General features: G+C 38.3%; 1 protein-coding gene across 4 annotated transcripts in view; it reads right to left on the bottom strand.

Moving 5' to 3' along the window:
* The window catches only part of CCDC181 (coiled-coil domain containing 181), a 52,830-nt gene that overhangs the window by 22,730 nt on the left and 7,686 nt on the right, over positions 1–22,414 (bottom strand). For 2 of the 4 annotated variants that reach the window (XM_020974705.2, XM_020974706.2), the window contains exons 3-5: positions 21,317–21,409; positions 12,826–12,965; positions 5,302–6,267 (exon numbers count right to left, since the gene is read on the bottom strand). In XM_020974705.2, the coding sequence (XP_020830364.1) occupies positions 5,302–6,267; positions 12,826–12,942 (1,083 nt within the window). In that variant the 5' untranslated portion in view covers positions 12,943–12,965; positions 21,317–21,409. Of the gene's footprint in view, positions 1–5,301; positions 6,268–12,825; positions 12,966–16,044; positions 16,259–20,428; positions 20,661–21,316; positions 21,410–22,414 lie in introns of those variants that run through there. The other 2 variants (XM_020974704.2, XM_020974703.2) reach the window with 2 other exon arrangements.

The raw sequence follows: 22,414 nt of genomic DNA, 5'->3' as shown, positions 1-22,414 counted from the left end.
GAAAATACAGATCAGGAATAAGGATTGAGAGGTTTCAAAGACTTTTAGAACAGACAAACAACTCGTGTTTCTACATCATGAATAACTTCAGGAAAATAAATGGAAGGTGCAATGATGAACAGAAAACATCACAAAAAATGAAACTGAATATACATTTTAAACAGACAAGAAATGATTCATTACTGATGTAGTTATTCTTGATTCAGCTGTTTAGATAACAATCAGGCCACTTCAAGAAAATAAAAATGGTACAGAACTAGAAGCATGAAAATAAATATATGATGTGCAATTAAAACAACTGCATTACTAAATAGGCAACTTATTGATGATAACAACAGGATAGGGATGAAATAAAAAACATAGAGAAACATATAATTTCACTCTTCAGTTTTACTGATGTAAACCAAGATATAAAACACAGTGGAGAGCATATTGGGCTTCAAGTCAGGAAGACCTGAGTTCTACTGTTGCCTCAGACACTTACTGGCTGTATGACCCCAGGCAAGTTATTTAACCAATCTGTGCTTCAGTTTCCTCTTCTGTAAAAATAGAAATAATGATAGCACCTGCTTCATGGAGCTGTTGTGAGGATCAAATGTTTTTAACATGTGTAAAGTATTTTGCAAATCCTGAAGCACTAGACAAAGGCTAGCTATTATTACTAGTGCCACCAAAAGAAACTAAAAAGCACCTTATTCATCAAACGCTTGATTGAACTGTCAAGTGGACAGATACAGCAGCCAATAACAACAATAAACACAAAGAATAACAAAGAACAGTGAGGAGGATGACAGAAGATTGAAGACTACACCATCTCACTAAACGGAAAGAAGCTGTGGCAAAACTAATTCAAAGAAACCTTGACAAGACATTCAATTAAGCAAAACCATCCTGAGGGTGTGTTAAGGATAACAATGGAAGGAGGGCGACAAATGAAGGAAGAAATGGACATATCTACAAAGATTTTTGTAACCAAGGTTTTTCATCATCAAGGACAGCAGATCTCCCATGCTTTAACCTTTAACATCATGGATGCATTTACAGAAGAGGTAGAAATAGCCCTAAAGAGAACATTGTCAAAGAAGCCAGGTTAGACCAAGAATGCATAGAAGAGACCTATGCTAGGTACAACACAATTGTAAAGGCACAAAGGACCTGATATAAGACAAAAAAAAAAGTAACTGTGATCATATCCAAAGTATCAAACTCTATATGAAAATGTGATGACATACACTACGCATATCATCAATGGCATCCTCAGGGAGAATATTGGTGAGAAACAGGCAGGCTTTCACATGGGATTTCCCCAATGGATGATATCTCTACCACTACATGACTGACTGAAAGAGCTAAAAAGCACAAGAGCTCACTGTGTTTATTGCTTATTGATTATTTAAAACAAAACAACAACACAATTTTATGCAGGAAGGCAAAACACTGCTTTACAGGCTCTCTACTGACAAAACCACAGCTGTGGCATAATCAACAGAGGGCTGGGCTCGAGGCCAGTAAGATCCGGGTTCTGGTTCCACTTCTGATACTGACTGGTAATGTCAATGAAATCATAGTTCTGATCCCTATCCCATACCAAAAAAGGCATAACAACAGAGATAACCTTGATTAATACCAAATGAGGCATAAAACATGGAGATTTGTGCTTGCCCAAGAAGTTCACCTCTGCTGTAGAGAAGAGGTCCAGCGCCAAGTCCAAGTTGAAGAGTGATTCTCTTACAGACAGTTAGGTCCCCCATATGTTCTTGTGTGGAAATGACATTGTGCTGGTTACATTAAGTTCTGGAATACTGCAGAGCCTCCTGAGAGAGATCCATAACCACTCAAGAGAGAGTTTGGCCTAATCATCTAAACAGGAAAAACCCAATAAATGAAAAGTACTTCTGTATAGACGTATTAACTTTGGAATTAATCAGTCAACAAATATGTATTATGTACTAGACAATGATGTGTGATGTTCAATTGTTTTCAGTTGTGTCAGACTCTTCATGAGACACAAAAACGAAAATGAAACAAACCTTGCCCTCAAAGAGCTTACATTCTATCAGGGGAACAAAATACATACAACAAAATAAATACAAGACAATTTTTGAGGAGAGGGCACTAGTTATTGGGGGATCTTGAAAGGCTTAATGTATGAGACAGCAGTCAAGCTGAGTTTTGAAGTACACAAGGGACTCCTTGTGGAAGCGAAAAGGTAGTCATTCCTAGCATGGAGGACAACTAGTACAAAATCACAGAGACTGAAGACGGAGTATTGTGTATGAGGAAGAGCAAAACTGCAGGTCTGGCTTGACCAAAGAGTATGGGTAGGGCACTTTAAAGACTAAACAGAAGAGTTAATATGTGATCCTAAAGGCATAGGAAGCCACTAGAGTTAACTGAATGGAGGAGTGATATAGTCAAACTTGCACTTTTAAGAATATTATATTAGTAGCTCTATGGATTATATAAGATTTGTTGGAAAATGGAGACACTTGGGCCAAGGCTAATTAACAGGCTACTGCAATTATCTAGACAAGGATCGTAGTCATATGAGTAAAGAGAAGAGAAAATATGTGAGAAATGTTATGGAGATAGAAATGGCAAGACCTAGCAACTGACTAGATATGTGAGATGAGAGTAAGGAGTCAAGGATAATGCTGGAGTTACAAACAATCTGCAAATGGATTGGAAGGACAGTGGTACCTGAGATATAAATAAGGAGGTATGAAAGCAGATTAACGTAAAAGATAATTAGTTCTATTTCAGACATGTTGAGTTTGAAATGCCAATATATGAGCTATCCAGTTTTATATGCATGCTGAAGAGCCTGCCTGAAGTTCAGATGAAAAACAAGGGGAAAACACACACACACACACACACACACACACACATATGGAGAGAGAGGTATGTTTATACGCTGGACAGAAAGATGGATAGACAGACAGATAGATAGATAAATATGGAGTAACTGGCATATAATTGAACTCATAGGAGCCTATATAGTCACTGAGAAACAGGGTAGAAAGTAGAAAAAGAAGAGGCCAGAACAGATCCTTGGGGTATACACACAGTTACAGAGCATGGTAAGGATCATGAACCAGTAAAGTAAACTAAAAAAGATCAAATAGGTAGAAGAGCCACTAGAAAGCACTGTCATGAAAGCCTGGAGGTAAGAGGGTAGTCAACGGTGATATGTGTTAAAGTCAGGTCAAGAAGATTCAGGACTGAGAAATGACCATCATATTTGGCAGGCAATTCAGAAATAAGTGGCAATTGGTAGGGGAGTAGTTTCAGTTGATAGCTGAAGTCAGAAGCAATACCATAAGGCTATAAATTGCATATCTATATGTGTGCATGTATGTATATATAGACACATGTATATACCTGACATGTGAATATACATACACATGTGGAATATCCATTTATATGTGTGCATACACATATATGGAATATACGTGTGTGTGTGTGTGTGTGTGTGTGTGTGTGTGTGTGTGTGTGTGTATGGGATAGACAGAACACATAAACAATGAGTTATGCCAAAAACAGGAGGAGGAGGAGTGTGTGTTGGGTTGCTTTGGGAAAGGACAAAACTCCCATTAATGATCCCAAACTCCACCTAGAATGAAAGGTCATATTTAATAGCAACAAAAAAAATTCTACCAGTGTTGTAGTACGGATGCAAGTCATGGAACATTAAAGCCTCTGAACAATTAAAAATGAGTATCACTTGAGAGGGCAATGGAGGGTATAAATAGGCTACAATACATAAAAAATCCAGAACTATAATGTCATCAGAGATGTCATCAATGACAAATAAGGCTGTCATCAGAGAAATGCATGATTGAAAAACACAGGCTAGTCATGGCAAGAGCAAGAGATAAGCACTGGACAGCCCGCCCATGTGCTCCACTAATTGCCTCAAAATGTCATGAGAAATCAAGGAGTGCTACCAGTACACTAGTTGTATTCCCTGTAGGGAACTTATGGCAGGACACAAACAAGAATCACACACAATAACTAGGCATGAGTGGGTTGTGACCAGCATTGCTTGGACACAACCATATGGATGAAATCACAGATCCACTGAAGAATCTGACTAACAGGCAAAAGTTGATATTTATACAGCTAAATACTGATGTAAAATATAGAAATGAAGAGAAACAGTGTGGTGTAGCAGAAGGAATGTAAGAAAGGAAAGGAACTGGATTTTAGTCCTTAACCTTTCAGGCAGCTAAATGACTTTAAACAAATCACTAACCTCTCTGAGTCTAGATTGTTTATTAAAATTAGAGAGCTGCATGAAATTCCCTCTACAACACCCATTTCAACTCCAAAATTTCATGATTCTCTGATTTGAATTATACAAGTTGATATTCTAATTCTCCATTAATAGCTGAGCTCAAAGTACTCTAGTATAATAAAGTAGAAAGACTTCCTGTGAAGGAAACAAAAAGTAAATGAATGGAGAAAATCCTATCCAAATACAAAGATACAAAAGATAACACCAATATCTGCAGAATTCTTTTCTGATTGTAGGCTGCATACTAAAAGTTCATTGATAAAAGTTATTTCAGCTACCTTCTTTCTCCTTGCTGAAGTGAACCAGCAATTCCTGTGCCAGATGACTGACATGAAGTGACAGCCAGACTTGTGCTACTGTTTATCCCCAGTAGCTGTCTCTTTGAATTGACATTTTACATATGCGGTTGAGCATCCCTATGTTGTAGCTGGAACAAGACTAGCATCCACGTGAGACCAAACACTGGAATGATGGCTTTTCAACCCCTTCGGGTGCTTCACTTGTAATACTTGTAAATATTCAAAACATAAAATACACTGGGGAAATATTTAAAAGTATAATCCAAGACCTTAAAAAATGGATTCAGAATATACCATGTGGAAAATGTGTAACAAAAATAATAGTTACACAATTCCCTTGGTTCTGAGACCAAAACATCAATCTTGTCAAAATGTCAAAGAGTTGAGAACTTTATATATTAAAGATTTGTACACAAAAGGGTAAAAGAACTACAAACTTGATCCTAGTTGTTCATCCTTAAGACAGAGCCAGCTGCCAGCTGAATTTCACTAGCTTCAAAGAGTGACACAATTTAGTTTCTACTGTGTTTGTAAATCCTAAGCGAAAACCATAAATAATGATTATCATATAATCATAAGTTTTAAATGTCATTCTGACACTAAAATAATATTTAAAAATCACTTTGGACAACAATTTCAATTTGTTACACTTACAAAATGAGACCTTGCTCTACCTTCCAATGTCGTTCTTATTCATGCTCTCACCTCTCTCTTTAGTTTTTCTTTCCTCAGTTCTATCTGTTTTTGTCGCTCTTTCTGTCGAGGTGAAAGACAGTACGTTGAGTTTATTGGTGATATATTTGCGGACTGTACTCTGCGGCTAGATTTTCCACTCGCTTTGCTTCTTCGTGTGTTAACTGCTGAGCTTGGACGGTATTTGGGATTGGGTGGAGGCTGGGGAAAATAAACCAGCGGTTCACCTGTGGATGTGTGAGTGATAACATGTGGCTTTCCAAGGAGGTCTTCCTTTTTAATCCCAATAATCCCATTGGTAGCTGAGTTGGAAGATCGAGGTGATAACTGCTGACTTTCTATCTCAGTAATGTTGACATTAATGGGGGGCAAAAAGCCTTGGCTCTCAATGTCTTGTAGACTCAGAAGCTCAAACTTCCCGTCTCTCTCCACTAGGATCTTTCCATCCTTATATTCCTCACTACTGCCATTAGTCAGTGAAAGGAGTACACTCTCTGGTCTAAGTTCACCAGAAATATGCAGCTGTGACAGTTTCCCAGACACATCTCTCTCATTTTCATAATCATTTCTGTAACTTTCCCTATCTTCCAGTGGGGGCACTTCCAGATCTACTAACTTGTCCTTGAATTTAAGTTTTCTTTCTCTCTTTTCGTTGACAGGCTCTTGAGTCTCCAGAATCTTGTTAGCTGTTACAATCTTTTCCATGATGTATCGCTTTACTTCCTCCTCCTCCTCCTCCTCATCATCATCAAGATCCTTTTGGCTTTCCATCTTGCTCTCCTGGAATGAGTTCTCACTATCTGAATCAGATGCAGGATCCAAAGGTTGAATGCTAGGTACTGAGATGAAATTATTTCGCCTCGGTGACATCTCATCCTTTGACACTTTGTCGTGGTCAGGAAGCTGTTTTGTATCCTCTCCTCCTTTATCGTCCTCTTTCAGTTCTTGGTTAGTAACTTCTTCCTTTTCACTAGACATCTAAAAAGAAATCAGGTTCTCTTTCAGTCAGATGATTCAGAATTGAGGTTCCCCAAATCAAAATGCAAATTTATTCATTTGTACAATTCAACCCAGCAAGAAATTTCTAGTTATACAACTTACTTTCTCCAGGAGAAAGAGTTACTTATTGACAATTTGATATGACACTCTATGGTGTATAATTACATAACAAAATATCTTGCAATAAATAACATATATATATATATATATATATATGAAAAACCCTTTGAAAATGTTTACTGAATTTTACTTTGGTATTATAAAAGGTTTCACTTAAATGATGAATTAATATGCTTATATTATATATATATATATATTTGTTCTGCTACATAAAGGTGTTAACTATATAATTGTCATTTTTACTTGGGAATTTCCTATTTGTATATTTCTCTCCATTTACAGGTTAAAAAAGAGATTTAAAAAATGTTTCCTCCACATGATTCTCTCCCCTTCAAAATAAAAAAGATATCTTAAAAAATAGTTAAAATGTAACCTCCCTGAAAACAAGACTTCTTAATTTTTTTCCCTTTTGTCCCTAAGACCTGAGACAGTATAGGGCATATAGTAAGTGCTTAATGTGAGTTGATTTTAATTGAACCCTATGGAGGCAGAGTAAATGACTGTGTTCACCAATGCATTTCAGGACAACTAAGTCATCAAGTATTTGATGACTTCTATAGTCATCTTCTCCCTGAATGTCTGAAGCTCATGTTGAGTACATGTTCCCTAATTCCATCATCTTCAAATAATCAATGCTGTCCTCTATTGCACCTCTCTCCCTGAATCCATTCCCCTTCTAGACAACTTCCACACATGGCGCCTATCTTTCTTCCCCACTTTTCTTTTTTTGTTTGTTTGTTTGGGGTTTTTTTAGGCAATTGGGGTTTAGTAACTTACCCAGGGTCACACAGCTAGTACGTGTCAAGTGTTTGGTCTGAGGCCAGATTTGAACTCAGGTCCTCCTGACTTCAGGGCCGGTGCTCTATCCACTGCTCCACCTAGCTGCCCCTTCTCCACTTTTCCATGTTGATTATGCATCAGGCTCCTTAGTCTCAAGAGTTCTTTCCTCTTCTAAACTCTATGTAAGATTCACCTTATATATGAAACCCCTGACCTAATCTCATGATCACAGAGTACTTCTTAACTCCAACCACATCTCCTTATGTGTCATTTTTTCTAGCACCACCCCTCAATACTCACCAAATGTGCACTCTGTTCTCAATGGGATCATTTCAGTATTTAACTTTGCCTTCCCTCCCCTTCACACATACCATTATTTTTGTCCTATACACATTTAGCATCCTAGACAACACAATCAACTACTTCAAATTGCCTTCACTCTAGACTTCCCTTATTTTCCAAAATGTCATCCCTGCTTGTCCCCAATACTCTACCTCCCCCTACAATCTGCTTTCTTAACTCCTACAACTTGGCTACACAGATCTTCCAAAGAAAAGATCATAATTAAATAAACCAGAAACTCTACAGCTTATACCATACCATTAATATATGGTCCCTGACTTTATAATCCTTATTTGTTCTTCACTACCATTTCTCCACAAGTTATTTCAGACCTTCTCCTATAGCCCCTATTCCCATCAATTAAATCTAATGACCTCACCTTATTTCACAGAGACCAAGAGTATTTGGCATGAAGTACACTCCCCTCTTCATCTCCAAGTTTCTTCCCCACTGGTCTCACAGGAAAGTGTTCTTTAAAGCTAACCCCCTTCACCTCTGCTTGGATATCATCCCTCTTCACATCCCAAAACATCTTGCTTCAATCCTGATGCTCTGCTTTGCTAACACCTTCAGTCTTTCTTTCCACTAGCTCTTCCTTTTGTAATCACTATATGGACTCTTCTCCTGGTTCTGCTTTTCACTCTGCATCATTATTAGTTCATACAAGTATTCCCATTTTTCTCAACTCCTAATATAATTTCTTACATCGCAGTGATATTTCATTGCATTCATATGGCAGAATTTATTCAGCTATTCTCAATCAATGGATGCCAAATTTGTGGCCAGTTTTTTGCTACCACTATGTTATTTAAATATACATGTATGTGTGTATATACATATATATATATATATACACACACACATATATGTATATATGTATATGCACATATATACATACATCTATATATCTATATTCTTTACTTCTGTCTTTAACTCTTCCCCCCTCCCTCAAGAGTATATTCCCAGTAATGAGACTGCTTAAGTCAACAGATATGAGCAGTTAAGTAACTTTTGTCAGATCATTCTACATTATTTCCCAGAATTGGGCCAATTGACAGTTCCACCACTGGTGTATTAATGTACCTGTCTTGACAAAGCTTTGACAACTTTGACAATTTCCAATTTGTTATCTTTATAAATTTGCTGCATGTAAGATGAGAAACTAGAATCGTTTTAATTTAATTTGCATTTATTTTATTACTAGTGATTTGGAATAATCTTTCATATGTAATCTTTTATAATTTTTCATCAAATTCTTTTGAAAATCACCTTTTTTGAGAACTATTAGAGAATGATTATTGGTTTGATATATTTCATTATTATACATTGGAGGTGAGACTTGCATTTGAGGTATTTTCCCTAATTAATAATTTTTATTCCTCTATTTATTCCCCTAATTAACAATCTCCATTCTTATCACAGCTACATGGATTTTGTTCATGTAAAAGCTTTAAAATTTTATGTTGTTGAAATGTCTGTTTTCTCCTTTATGATCACATCTGTCCTTTATTTAGCTAAGAATTCTCCTCCTGGCCATAGTCTAAATTTTTAAAGCGGTGACCTTTTGATAGTTAGGTCACCTGTTCATTTGGAACTTGATTGTAGCATAGAGTGGAATTTGTGGTCCAAATCTATTTTCTACTAAACGGCTTTCTGGTTTTCTGAGTGGTTCCTGTCAAATAGAGAATCCATCACCCAACAGATTATTGTTGGTTTAACTGAACATTAAAGCTACTGTTTCTGACTCTTACTTATCCAAACTGTTGTACTGATCTACTTTTCTATGTTTGAACCAAATGTTGTTGGGTTCTTTTTGGTACCTACTGCTTTATCATACAGTATTATATCTGGAAATGTTATCCCTTCTTTATCCCTACTATTTTTCTTCATTATTTCCCTTAACGTTCTAGATTTTTTTTCTTTCAAATGATTTTTGTTATTATTTTGTCTAGTGGGACAAAGTAACTTCTTAGTAGTTTGACTGGTATAGGCTCTTTGGCGCCCTTTTCTCCTTTCTACATCTCTCTCTCTCTCTTTGTAATGTCATCTATTCTCATGGGTTTAATAATCATCTCTATGAATATGGCTCCCAATCCACACTATCTAGCCCTAAGCTCTCTCCTGAGTTCCTATACTGTATAACCAACTGCCTACTGGACATTTTGAACTGGATGTCCCATTGGCATCTCAATTTCAACAAGTCCAAAACAATTCCTAATAATCTTCCCCTCAAAAATACCTCTTGTCTAAATGTCCACATTTTTGTTATGGGTACTACCATCCTCAAAGTCACTCAGGTTCACAACCTAGGAGTCATTTTTAACTCCTCACACACACTCCTACACGCACCAATCAGCTGTCAAGACTTGATTCTACCTCCACAACCTCTCAAGCATCTCTACCTTTCTATTTCTATAGACATGCTCCTAATTCAGGCTCTCGTCACTCTTGCCTGAACTACATGAAAAACCTGGAGAACTGATCTCTCTCTCTCTCAAGTGACCACTGCATGGTGGTCACTTGACCACCATGCAGCTACCAAAATGATTTTCAAAAAGCATAGGTGTGACCATATTTCTTTCTCCCTTGCTCAATTAACTTCAGTGCCCTCTAAGTCTCTCTAGAATCACATACAAACTCCTGTTTGGCATATAAAGCTCTTTATAGCCTGATACCTTTTCAGCACTGTTATACATACTCCCTTTTCCTACACACTGCAGCCTAGCCACACTGGTGTTCTTGCTGTCCCTCCCACACTCCTCCCAGCTTTTCGCCTTTGCTTGGCTGTCTACCATGCCTGGAATGCATTCCCCACCTCCCCTCTGCCCAGTTTGCTCCAATGTTCAGCTCGAGTACTGCCTCCTGTAAGAAGACTGTCCTGATTACTTTGTTTTTATTCTATACATATTTTGTATATGTTTATATACATCCACGTTGTTGCCCCAGACAGAATGTGTTTGTGTTTGTCTTTGCATCCCCATACCTGGCACGTTTCTAGGAGCTCAGTAAATAAATGCTTGTTGACTGACTATCATAAGCCACAGAAGTCTCTCATTTTGAGAGAGAGTATGGTGTAGCAGGGAGAAGGGTGGCCCTGGATTTCACAGAAACCTGGGTGGGAATCTCATACCATGTTCCCAGCTTATTACTGATATGGCCATGGCCATGTAACTTAATCTCTCTAAACCTTAGTTTCCTCATTGTAAAATGGAGTTAATAAGGCCCCTAATGGTTATCTTATGAGGGGATATTGTGGGGATGAGAGCATATACTTAAATAAAACTTATGGCTATTATCATCATTCCTTTTTAAAATTTCATCTGATCCTTCCTTCTCTCCTCTCTAACCACCTTTCTATTAATGATCTTTCTCTCATGGCCACGTCCCAAAGACAAAGAGCTCCCAAGTTACACCTTCCCAACACCCCTCCTACAAATCTCCTTCTCTCTTATCGCACAGAGTCCCTCAGCCTAGCGCAGGCTCTCCCCATATAACTCCTAAACCACTGCAGCAGCCTTCAGCATCTCCGCACTCCAGCTTATTCTCTACTTGGCAGCCAAGTGATCTTCCAAGAGTCTGATCGCATCATCTCCTTCCTCATTAAATCCCAGTAGCTCCCTATTACTTTCAGGATCAAATATAAAATCCTGTCCTTGGTTCTTAAAGCCCTTCGCAACCTGGCCCTTTCCTACCTCTCCAGTCTTCTTATACTTTACTCCCCTCCATACACGCTAAGATCCAGCTACACAGATTCTTTTCCCCAGTGTGCAAAATATTTTAAGAATTTACAGTGTCAAATTGGAAAAACTGCAATCTCCTTGCTCTATACCTTGTACATGACACTCCCATCTCCAGATTCGACACCTTTTACTAGCTCTCCCCCTAAGCTAAGAATGCTCTCCCTTTTTCTCAAACACCTGACTTCCCTGGCCTCTCAGTCTTCCACAGAAGGCCTTACCCAGGAGAAGCTAGGTGGTGCAGTGGATAGAGCACCGACCCTGGAGTCAGGAGGACCTGAGTTCAAATCCAGTCTCAGACCACACACTTGACACTTACTAGCTGTGTGACCCTGGGCAAGTCACTTAACCCTATTGCCTAGCAAAAATTTAAAAAAAATTAAAAAAAAAAAGGCCTTACCCAGTCCCTCTTCTCCATCCCCCCTCCCCCAACCGGTGACTTTCCTCTGAGACTACTTATTATTACACTGTACATATCCTGACTATACAATCTTTGTATACATTGTATATTCCTTACATTTACTTTGTTATTCATATGTTGCATCCCCTATTAGAATGTGAACTTCTTGACTAAGGTACTGTTTTTGTTTCTTTTTATCCCAACCACTCAGTACACGCCTGGCATACAGTACTTAACACGCTTGCTGACTAATTGGCAGGCACTTTATGCCTGCCCCCTTCTATTCTTCACTCTCAACTTCTCCGTCACCCTCCCACCCCTTCGCCCAAATCAAGTTTGTCATCACCAATCCCTTACAACTGTTCTCCAAGGTTCCCAGTTCATTCTTTCTACTCAATCCATGGATTTTTCTCAGCTCAACCTTCTCTCTAAAATACCTTTCTTTGTTTATATATGTGTGTGTGTGTGTGTGTGTGTGTGTGTGTGTGCGTGTGCATGTATATGTATATGTATATGTATATGTATATGTATATGTATATGTATATGTATATGTATATGTATATGTATATGTATATGTATATGTATATGTTAACACCAGGTTTTTTGTTGCACTTAACCACTCACCTTTACAATAACAACTCATTTTAAGGTTTACAAAGAATTTCTCCCACAACTACCCTGTGAGATAGGTAGTCCAAGTATTTTCATCCCCATTTTTCAAATGAAAGAACTGAGACTCACGAGAAGGTAAGTGTCTTGCCAGCAATATGAGCTTGGAATCACATACAGATATCCTGGCTCCAAATCCAATGCTTGTGCCATTACACCAAGTCAAGTCAACAAGCACTTATCGAGCACCTACTGTCTGCCAGGCCTTGGCCGTTCAGGCTTCTCATGTGGTTTCTTTTTCCAGGAGGACATCATTTCATGATCTAACCTAAGTTACATCCAAATCCATGTTGTATACAAAGATCCACTGTATTTATACTTTTCTTTTTGACAGACTTAGTTATGTTTCAACTCAGTGATTCATTCAAAAACCATTTCTTCTTCAATGTATACAAAACATTGTGCTAGGTGATGAGGGAAAGAAAATTATGAAACAGTACAAATATAGTGGTACATTTTAAAAAAAAGATTGTTGTCTATAGTAAATACCTCAAGCATGCCAATGTGGTTTTTTTCCTCTTCATTAATTAACCACTCGAGGTCCTTTTCAAAGTCATCTTCATATTCTCCACTTTCCATCAAATCAGCATCTGTCTTTTCATTCATTTCCTCTTCATTAAAGAATAGTGCTGCCAAATAGAAAAGAAAAGACATGGAAATATGTCCTTATAGGAAAAGGAATCCTGCAAAAAAATCTACAATTTCCAAATAAGGTAATATTGAATACAATGTATACTGATTTCACTAAAAAACAACAACAACAAAAACTAGAAGAACTTCCTGAAGCCTATTCAGAATTCCTTCTGATAAACACACAGATACATGGACCTATAATTATCATGCCAAGAAATGTGAAAGCAAATACAAGCATACCTTGTTTTATTGTGCTTCACAGATATTGAGTTGGTTTTTTTTTAGGCAATTGGGGTTAAGTGACTTGCCCAGGGTCAGCGAGTAAGTGTCAAGTGTTTGGTCTGATGCCGGATTTGAACTCAGGTCCTTTTGACTTCAGGGCCAGTGCTCTATCTACTGTGCCACCTAGCAGCCCCAAGATATTGAGTTTTTTACAAATTGAAGGTTTGTGGCAAGCCTGTGGCAAGCAAGTCCTTTGGTGCCATTTTCCAATATCATGTGCTCACACTGTGTACTCTATGCCACGTTTTGGTAATTCTCGCAATATTTCAAACTTTTTCACTATTATTATATTTGTTATGGTGATCTGTGATCAGTGATATTTGATGTTATTATTGTAATTGTTTTGGGGTTCCACAAACCATATCCATATATGATGGCAAACTTTCGTTGTTGTGGTTTATATGTGGTCTCCCTTATTGGACTGGGAGGTTCTTAAAATCAAGGCTTTTTGAAATGTTTCTCTGTCTCCAGTGCTTCACATAGACCCTGGTACATAGTAAGAGCCTAATAAATGCTTCTTGTCTGACTTGCCAGCATTCGGTAAATTACTGGATGTTATAATATCTTTCAGATCTGCTTTTTCTCTATGCCTACTACCACGATTCTAACATAATCCCTGAATTGACACCTGGGTAGACTACTTTTAAATAACCTCACAATATTAGAGAATCTGAGAATTGGAAAGTCATCTGATTTAATCCATATTGGGACAAGAATCCCTTGTACATCTTATGTAACAGCCAGCTAGTATGATAGCAAATTTAATCGATAAATGTTGTGTGTGTTCTGACTGCTCCACCAACCAGCCATTCCCTTCTCTCTCCCTCTCCTCAGGCCTCTCTATTTCCTGATACACAACAATATTGAAATTAGGCCAGTTAATAAGTATACAACGATCTCTAAGCACTCAAATGAAAGGAATAGTCAATTGATGTGGCAAACTTCATTGCTGTCTTATTTTAAGAAATTGTCAAAGCTACCTCAACCTTCAGGAACCCTGATCAATCAACACTGAGACAAAACCCTCCACCAGGAAAAAGATTATAACTCACTGAAGGCTCAGATGACAGCATTTTTTTTTGTAATAAGGTATTTTTTAATTAAGTTATATACATTGGGGTTTTTTTAGACATTATTGCACAGATTTTTTTTTTGAAGTCTGCCTGCTCATCATTTCTTATAGAACAATAGTATCCCATTATGTTCATATACCACAACTTGTTCAGCCATTCCCCAATTGATCGGCATCCCCTCAATTTCCACTTCTTTGCCACCACAAAAAGAGCTACTATAAATATTTTTGTACATGGAGGTCCTTTTCTTTTATGTCTTTGGATACAGACCTAGTAGTGGTATTCCTGAGTCAAAGGGTATGCACAATAAATCACTTTAATGGAAAGAAAATTATTATCTCTGTACCATTAGATGCCCTTGTACAATTAGGAAAAAAATCTATTATCCTTGAAAGGTAAAGGTGGATTCTAGAGTCTGGTTTGTAAACCCTGCAACACTGGTCATGTTTCAAGAAAGTCTGGTCTGGTATCGCTGTGACACTAACTAGTCATGCAGGTGGACACCAACAATGAGCCTTCCCCAGCAACAAGATGGAAGGAGGGGCTGGTGCTAGCCCTACATTCCAGATTTCCATCCAATCATATTGTTTTCCATCATCTGTGATGCTCCAGACTTTGTAACCAATCATATTGTTTTCCATCTGAGATGCTTCCTGTTCTTTGTCCCCTAGTACTTTTCCAAACTAGGTGAAGGCTCCTAAGTTCTACCTCGTGGTCCATTTTATTGGTAATTGCTAGCCTTACCAATAAACTGAACATGCTTGGAACTTTGTGCTTCAGTTTACCTTAATTTCAATTGCAACACCTCAAATCTTAATTTGCCTCTTTGCATCTTCCATCCATTGTTCTTAATTCCGTCCTCTGGAGCCAAGAACAGTAGTTCTATTACATCCTCTTTCACACAGCAACCTTTCAAATTCTTGAGGTCAGTTACCCTGTCCTCCTAAATCTTCTCTTTTCTAGGCTAAACATTTCAAGTTTCTTCAACAGATTTTCATATGGCATGATCTCAAGGTCCTTCAACAGCACTGTTGCTCTCTCTAGCTACTCTATAGTTTTTCAGTGACTTTCCTAAAACATAGTATCCTGAACTGAACCCAATACTACAGGTGTGGTCTACTCTTTACAGAGTATAGCAGGATTCTCCCCAGTCTAGCTCTGTACCCTGTCCCTCTAGTAGCAAGCTACAGATTTCATTCTCTTTTTTGATTATCATATCAATCATACTGTCGACTCATTAAGTTTGCAGTCCACTAAAATCCCAGAATCTTTTTTAGACAAATGACTATGACTCTCCAGTCATGTACTTTTACTTCTTAAAAAAAAAAATTCAAGCATTAAGACTTTGCACTTATTTATATTAAATTTAATCTTATTAGATTTGACCCAACATTCTATTATGTCAGAAATCTTTTTGGAGAGGCAGCATGGGGTAATGCAAAGATGAGGACCTGTATTTTAAAAAAATCACTCCAGACATTTAATAGCTATATGACTTTGCACAATCTGAGCCTCATTTTCCTGATCTGTAAAATGGGGATAATTACAGTATCTCCCATGCAACACTTTTCTGATGATACTCTTATGGAAAGTCCTCCGTGTAAATTATACAGCACTATATAAATATAATCAGCAGGTGTTGCTATGGAGCAAGGTTTAATTGGGCACTTTTTGTTTTACTCTCTCCTCCTAATAAGAAAGGGATAGGAGGGATTCTTACCAAACCACCCTTTCTCATTCCACTGGTTAGCTCCAGGGCATAGTCTCCCCTTAGTCCACACCATTATTCCACTCCCCCTCTTTACTCAGAAATGGGAAATTTGCTTGAGGTATTTCACAGTTGATGCATCCACACCAGCATAATGTTATAGCAAAGATTCTGATTTTAAATCTAAGGGCACGTGGTTCCCAGATGACATGGTCATCTCTCCTTTCTCTATTTTAGGAAAATATAAAGATTATTAATTATTAATAAAATCATAAACATAATATCTTTTCACATATACAACTCATGGAATCCCTGCAGGTCAAGGGGGAAAACCTTGCTCACCAGAACAAAAGTCTAATCATTACTCTGACCTATTTTTAATTCCATTTGCCCCAATTAATCACTGGTATCCTCCGTTTTGCCCTCCCAGACACAGAATTAACATACAGATGCATCACCAAAAAGTTATGGTCAAGTAGTTTGTATGTCAAGGAAAAATGTTTTCAAAGATGCTAATTAAAATTTATAAAAAGACAAAGAACAGAAAAACTGAGGAGTGAACGCCAGAGAGGAAGGGGGAAGCTGAAACACTGCACAGGTTCTTGCAGTCTGCTGGAGAGAAATAATTTATTCACATTGCTCTCACAGTTGTCTCTTTAAGATCAGACGCTAAGTCACAGAAACCATTACTGCTGTGATAAGAGTCCAGCCTCTTTACAATCACCATTGCTGTTTATCCCACTCCCCCCTGGGCACCAATCTCTTGCTCTAGGGGATGCCACCATGACCACTGCTGCTGCTGTCTCTCCTCGGAAACAAAAAGTCAAAAGCTACCTTCTCCCAGTTGAGCACAACCTAGAAAAGTCAGTCTCTCCCAGAGTTAGAAAAAGTTTCTATCTATCCAAAACTATAATTCCCAGGATTCCCAGTTAGGATTTGAACCCTTCTCCTTACCCACAGGGCATCAGTCCAAATATGTCTGAATATCTGCTTATACAAATAGGAATTCTTCTTCCTACTGTTATTACTTCAGTTACTATTATTTGTATCCTGACTCTCCTCTAATCTGTAAACTATCATTTACCAGCTTTCGTGACATATGCACATTGAACAAACATGTTACCTATGTCTTTTTATCAAAGTCAATAATCCAAAAAGACAGAGAGACAGCCTCCCAAGTTCAAACTGAATCACTGATGACTATTCCTTTGTTACAGCCATTCAACCAGCTAATTGCACCCTATCTGGCCAACATTCACAAGACTAGTGTGAAAGACTCTGCCTCTCTACTCAGTAACGGAACTAAAAAGGCGGTACACTGCTAAACTACCAAGAAGTCCTTCCTAATTTTATAACCATATAGCTGTCTACAACTGTTGAATCGGCCTTTATCAAAGAATCTCTCAAAGTCAGAAGAGACCTCAGACTAACCTTCCTACGAATTCCCTCTATATCAGTTGCATCAAACTCAATTAGAAACAGATCCTTGTGGGCTGCAAATTGACTTAGAAAAGCACAAACTAACATTATGTTTTGTTGTATTTTTTTATTTTTGTTAAACATTTCCCAATTAATTTTAATCCGGCTTAGACTGCACTTGGGAGTTTTTCAGGTTGCATGACTTCTTACCCATGAGTTTGACACCTCCACTATGCATCATTTCCACAAAGTTCAATAGAACTTTGCTTGAAGACTTCTAGTGAAGGAAAACCCACTAACTTCCCAAGGCTTTGTTCCACTTTGAGACAACTATAATTGTCAGGAAGTTTTTCCTTATACTGACCCTATATAGTGTGAAGAAGAGAAAATAAGAATGCCACCTTCTCTCTTTTTGTTTTAGGTGGTGAGGAATTTCTTAGGACAAACAACAATGGATGGGCTATCACAGATTGCCAATCTGATGATTTTATCTTTCACCTCCAAACCCACCCCTCTTTTCAAACTTCTTCAGTTACACAGATTCACAGTGTCATCTTAGACTCTTCACTATCCCTCACCCCACAGGGCTAATCAGTTGCTAATCTTGTTTCTACTTCCACGTCTCTCCCATCTGTTCCCTTCTCTCTACACATAATTACTACTCTAATTTTTTACTAGTGGTGGGGTATACATATACACACATATACATATAATGGAGAGAGAATATATAGAGTGTATATACACTGTATATATGTATACATTCATATCATTCATATTATGATATGTATGTGTATAAACATATATATATACATACACACACATACTGGGAATATACACAATTTTTTACTGGTGGTGGGGTATAATTTTAAAATGGACTGCTTTGTACTTTTAAAGCTAATCTTTTATCTACCTTGCTCTCAAATTAGATTCTAAGCTCCTTGAATGGCTATATCTTCTATTTTTTCTTTTTGTATCTTCCAGTGCCTACCTTTGCACCCTGTGGGCACCCAAAAATATTTGCTGGCTGAAATAATGAAATGATAATGGAATGGAACTGAATTAATGTAATAATCAAGACTCTGGGATTAATAGGACTTTTCATGTAGGCTTAAATGTTAAGACTACTCCAGGCTAGAACATATAGCAATAAATTCAAGGTAGTATTTTTCAAATATTTGCGTTCTTTTTTTGGTGCCTCCTAAACAAAATTAGTTCAGCATTTCAGCTCATTTTATGAGTTTTGAAAATAAGTTATTTCCTATTCTGATTATTTCCAACTCATAAAAATTCCTCAGGTATATTTTGGTGCCTCTCATCTGCTGCTAAATAACAATGTAGGTAATACTGATATCTAAATGTAAGCATTATAAACATAATCCTGAATATGCAAATAAAGTCATGCAGAAATTATACCAAACATTCTTTATTATTTCCAGAGTCTTTCCAATGTGAAAATTAGATTACAAAGTTAAAATCTCTACTCAGCATCATAAATACTTGTTTTTAATACTATTGCAATATAGTAAATTTTAAAACACAAAGCTGAACTGAACTCAATTTTGAAACAAATAAAAGTTCCATCCAAACATAAAGACATAAAAATGCAATTATTTTCAAGCAAATTTTAAAGATATCTTCTAGCCCTAATTATTTTCAAGCAAATTAAAAAAGTATCTTCTAGCCCCTGCAGTAAAAAATGAACACAGATCAGAACACACATCCCTTATGTCTTATTCAGATGCGTCACAGGACACTTAACCCCCTTCAGCTCTCTTAATCTTCATCTGGAGTGTACAGTCCATATGGCACACAATCATTATGCTTGAGAGGAGACAGACAACCTTGGCCAAATTCATTAATAATGATGTTCCTGTCTTATTTGTCTATTGTGAGTTTAACACATCTGAATCTCATGGAGTTTATCATTGGCAAGCAAAGATGTGGGTTTCTTGCACAAGCCAACCTTTTCAACACAGATCTTAATTAGAACGGAAATTAATTCCCTCCCTAAGGATGTCTGCCAAATCCCCTAGTCTCTTAGTGGATAGCAAACTACAGATCTTTTAGTTTGAGTCTGAATTATCACATATACACCTGTTTTACAAGGTTTCATTGTGAAGATTCTGATTTTTCATAAGAAGCTGAATCCAACCCCTAGCATATGTTCTAGTCTCTTACAAAGAATTGTAACGGGAAATTCTGGAGTTAAGTAAGACTGTACCATTATCAAGTTGTAAGGTAAAATAAATGGAAGGAAGGGAGGGAAGAAAGGATGAGAGAGATAGAAGAAAGGAAGGGAGGAAAGGAGGAAGGGGAGGAAGAGAAGAAGGAAGGAAGGAAGGAAGGAAGGAAGGAAGGAAGGAAGGAAGGAAGGAAGGAAGGAAGTGAGGAATGGAGGGAGGAAGGAAATAAAGAAGGGAAGGAGGAAGGAAGTAAATGAGAAAAAAGAAAAGGAAGGGAGGAAGGGAGGGAAGGAGAAAAAAGAGGAGGAAGAGAAAGAGAAAGGAAGGAAAGGAGAAAGGAAGAAGGAAAAAAGAGGAAAGGAGGGAAAGAAGAGAAAGAGAGACAGAAAAAGAGAAAGGAAAAAAGAAGGAGAAAGGAAGGAAGGAAAAGAAAAGAAAATTAAGGTGTCATCTTAGGAAAGGGAAAATAAGACTTGGCTCATTCCACCTGGGTTATCACTATCCAGGGCGACTGTCATATGTAAAACTCCAAACCTCATAATTGTGCCCGTGCCATGACAACTAATGACATAAAAAGTTCACATAAAGAACATTTTTTTTAATGTAAACTCAAATTCCCCCAGATGACCTGAGGGCCGGGGATCAGGATGGCTATCTAACTTCGGGCGGTCCTGCCCCGCGGAAGGCTCCCCGGTCCGCCCGCCACGCCGCGTCCCCGCGCTGCCCTCCGCGGGGGCTCGCCTCTTTTCTGCCCAGCCCGCCTCCCCTTTCCCTCCCTGGGCGTCCCCTCCTGCCTGTGGAGGTCAAGGACGGTGGCGGCGGCTGGGGTCGCTGAGATGGAAAGGAACGGGACGGACGGAGGGCGGGACAGGTCCTCTCTTCCTCTTGGCTGTGTTCTGACAGCGAGGCAAGGAAGGCAAGGCTGCACCCGCAGTGGTGGCGAAGGCGAAGGGAGGAGGCGGCCGCGGCGGCGGCTGGGACCGGGATGCCATGGCAACAGCGGGACCCCGCCTCTTCCAGACGGGGACGCCCACCCTCAGTACGGCGCAAGCGCAGACCGCAGCGTCCTCCCGATTCCTCCGTCCGACCAGGAAGGAACTTTCGAGACGCTGTTTCCATGGAGACTGCCAAGAAACATAACCGCGAGGTCGAGGTCGCGGTGGGGGCGGGATTTAATCGCCGGCCATTTAGGGGGCGTGGCAGTCGGTTTCCGCCCTTGTTATTGGTCTCACAGGAAGCCGCTCCACAACTTCTCAACTCGTGTGACTAGAAGCCACTGGTTGGCCCGCCTTTTACCTAAGGGAAGGCCAATTAGGGCTTTTTTGGCGTTAGTCCATTTTTTCCCCTTAATCGAGTCCCCACTTTAGGGTTTGAACGCCGAGCAGCAGAGAGCGGGGCCCAAATAGGGTTGGACGTGACGACTTTCTCTTCAGAAGTAGGCGCGAAATTTACATCCAATTCGTACTGATGCCTTAAAATGTCCCCTCCCCCCCAAAAAAATGCAAAAAGAGATTATTTATTATTATTATTATTACTGCCCCGTTGTTAAAAATAACTCATTTTAAAATAATTGCTTTTCCTTTAGGGAGTCGAATTCTTAAATTAAACATTCTCCACATGCTAGGATAGAATATAGAAGGGGGGGGAAACCAAGAGGATTAAAAAATAATAATTAGAATTACCCAGTTTGGCTGCCCGTAATAGTGATTCTCAGTTTCCTCTGCAGTCCTCTTTCTTCTGCGGTGTTATATGGGAGTGCTTGTTTTAGTTGGTGTCTGTTCATGTCAGAATTAAAAAAAAATCAGAATCAGTACATTGTCCTAAGGTTAAGTAAAATATCTATCAACATGGGTGGAAATTTTTATGGGCATGTTTATTTTAGTCAGTGTCTGTTATGTCAGAATTTAAAAAAAAGAATTAGTACTTTGCCCTAAGGTTAACTAAATACCTGTAATTTATCAAGTTGATGCAATTTTTTTTTCCTTTTCGGGGAGCTCAGTAATGTGTAATAGTAAAAAATTATGTTTGAAATTGGCCAGGAGTATTTTTCTATAATATTTTGGGATGGTTCATGGGGTCTCTTTTGAAAGACAAAATCTGGCTGCCCAAGCCAAAAGGAAACAAGTTCTCAAAGATTTGTTCATAAAGAAAATGATAAATAGAGCTAGGGACTGGATTTTCCCAGGTGAAGAACCCACCAAAACCTGGCAGCACCTTCTCTTCAATTTATAGTTTTAGGAAAGAGCTTAGCACTTAGTGGTTAAGTGTCACCAAAAAAAAAATCTTTTAAAAATGAAAATAGTTTTGAGTCTTTAAAATACCAAAGTTTTTTTTTAAAAAATTTAAATGTAAGGGCCTCTGAAAGAAAAAAAAATAAATATTCTGAAGTCTAGTATTTTATGGCCAGTTTGAAAGTACTGTATTACAACCTGAAAAAAAAAATCAGATTATGTATCAATACCATTGACTTGAATTCTGCTTTGATAACTGGATGATTAATAAGGCAGAATAGATAAGTAATAAAGAAATATGATTAATATTCCACTTGTAGGGCAGCTAGGTGTCACAGTGGATAGAGTGGTTGGTCTAGAACAGGGGTAGGGAAACTTCGGCCTCAAGTGTGCCCTCTGACTGAATCCAAATTTTACAGAACAAATTCCCTTAGTAAGAGGATTTGTTCTGTAAAGTTTGGACTCAGTCAAAAGGCCACACCCAAGGACCTAGAAGACCACCTGTGGCTTCCACACTTCAGGTTCCCCACCTCTGGCCTATCTAGTCAG

The sequence above is a fragment of the Phascolarctos cinereus genome, unplaced genomic scaffold, assembly GCF_003287225.1.
Source record: "Phascolarctos cinereus isolate Bilbo 61053 unplaced genomic scaffold, phaCin_HiC Scaffold_5;HRSCAF=322, whole genome shotgun sequence".
NCBI lineage: Eukaryota > Metazoa > Chordata > Mammalia > Diprotodontia > Phascolarctidae > Phascolarctos > Phascolarctos cinereus.
Note: the sequence above shows the minus strand (reverse complement) of the source record. Positions and strands in the feature narration are given on the sequence as shown.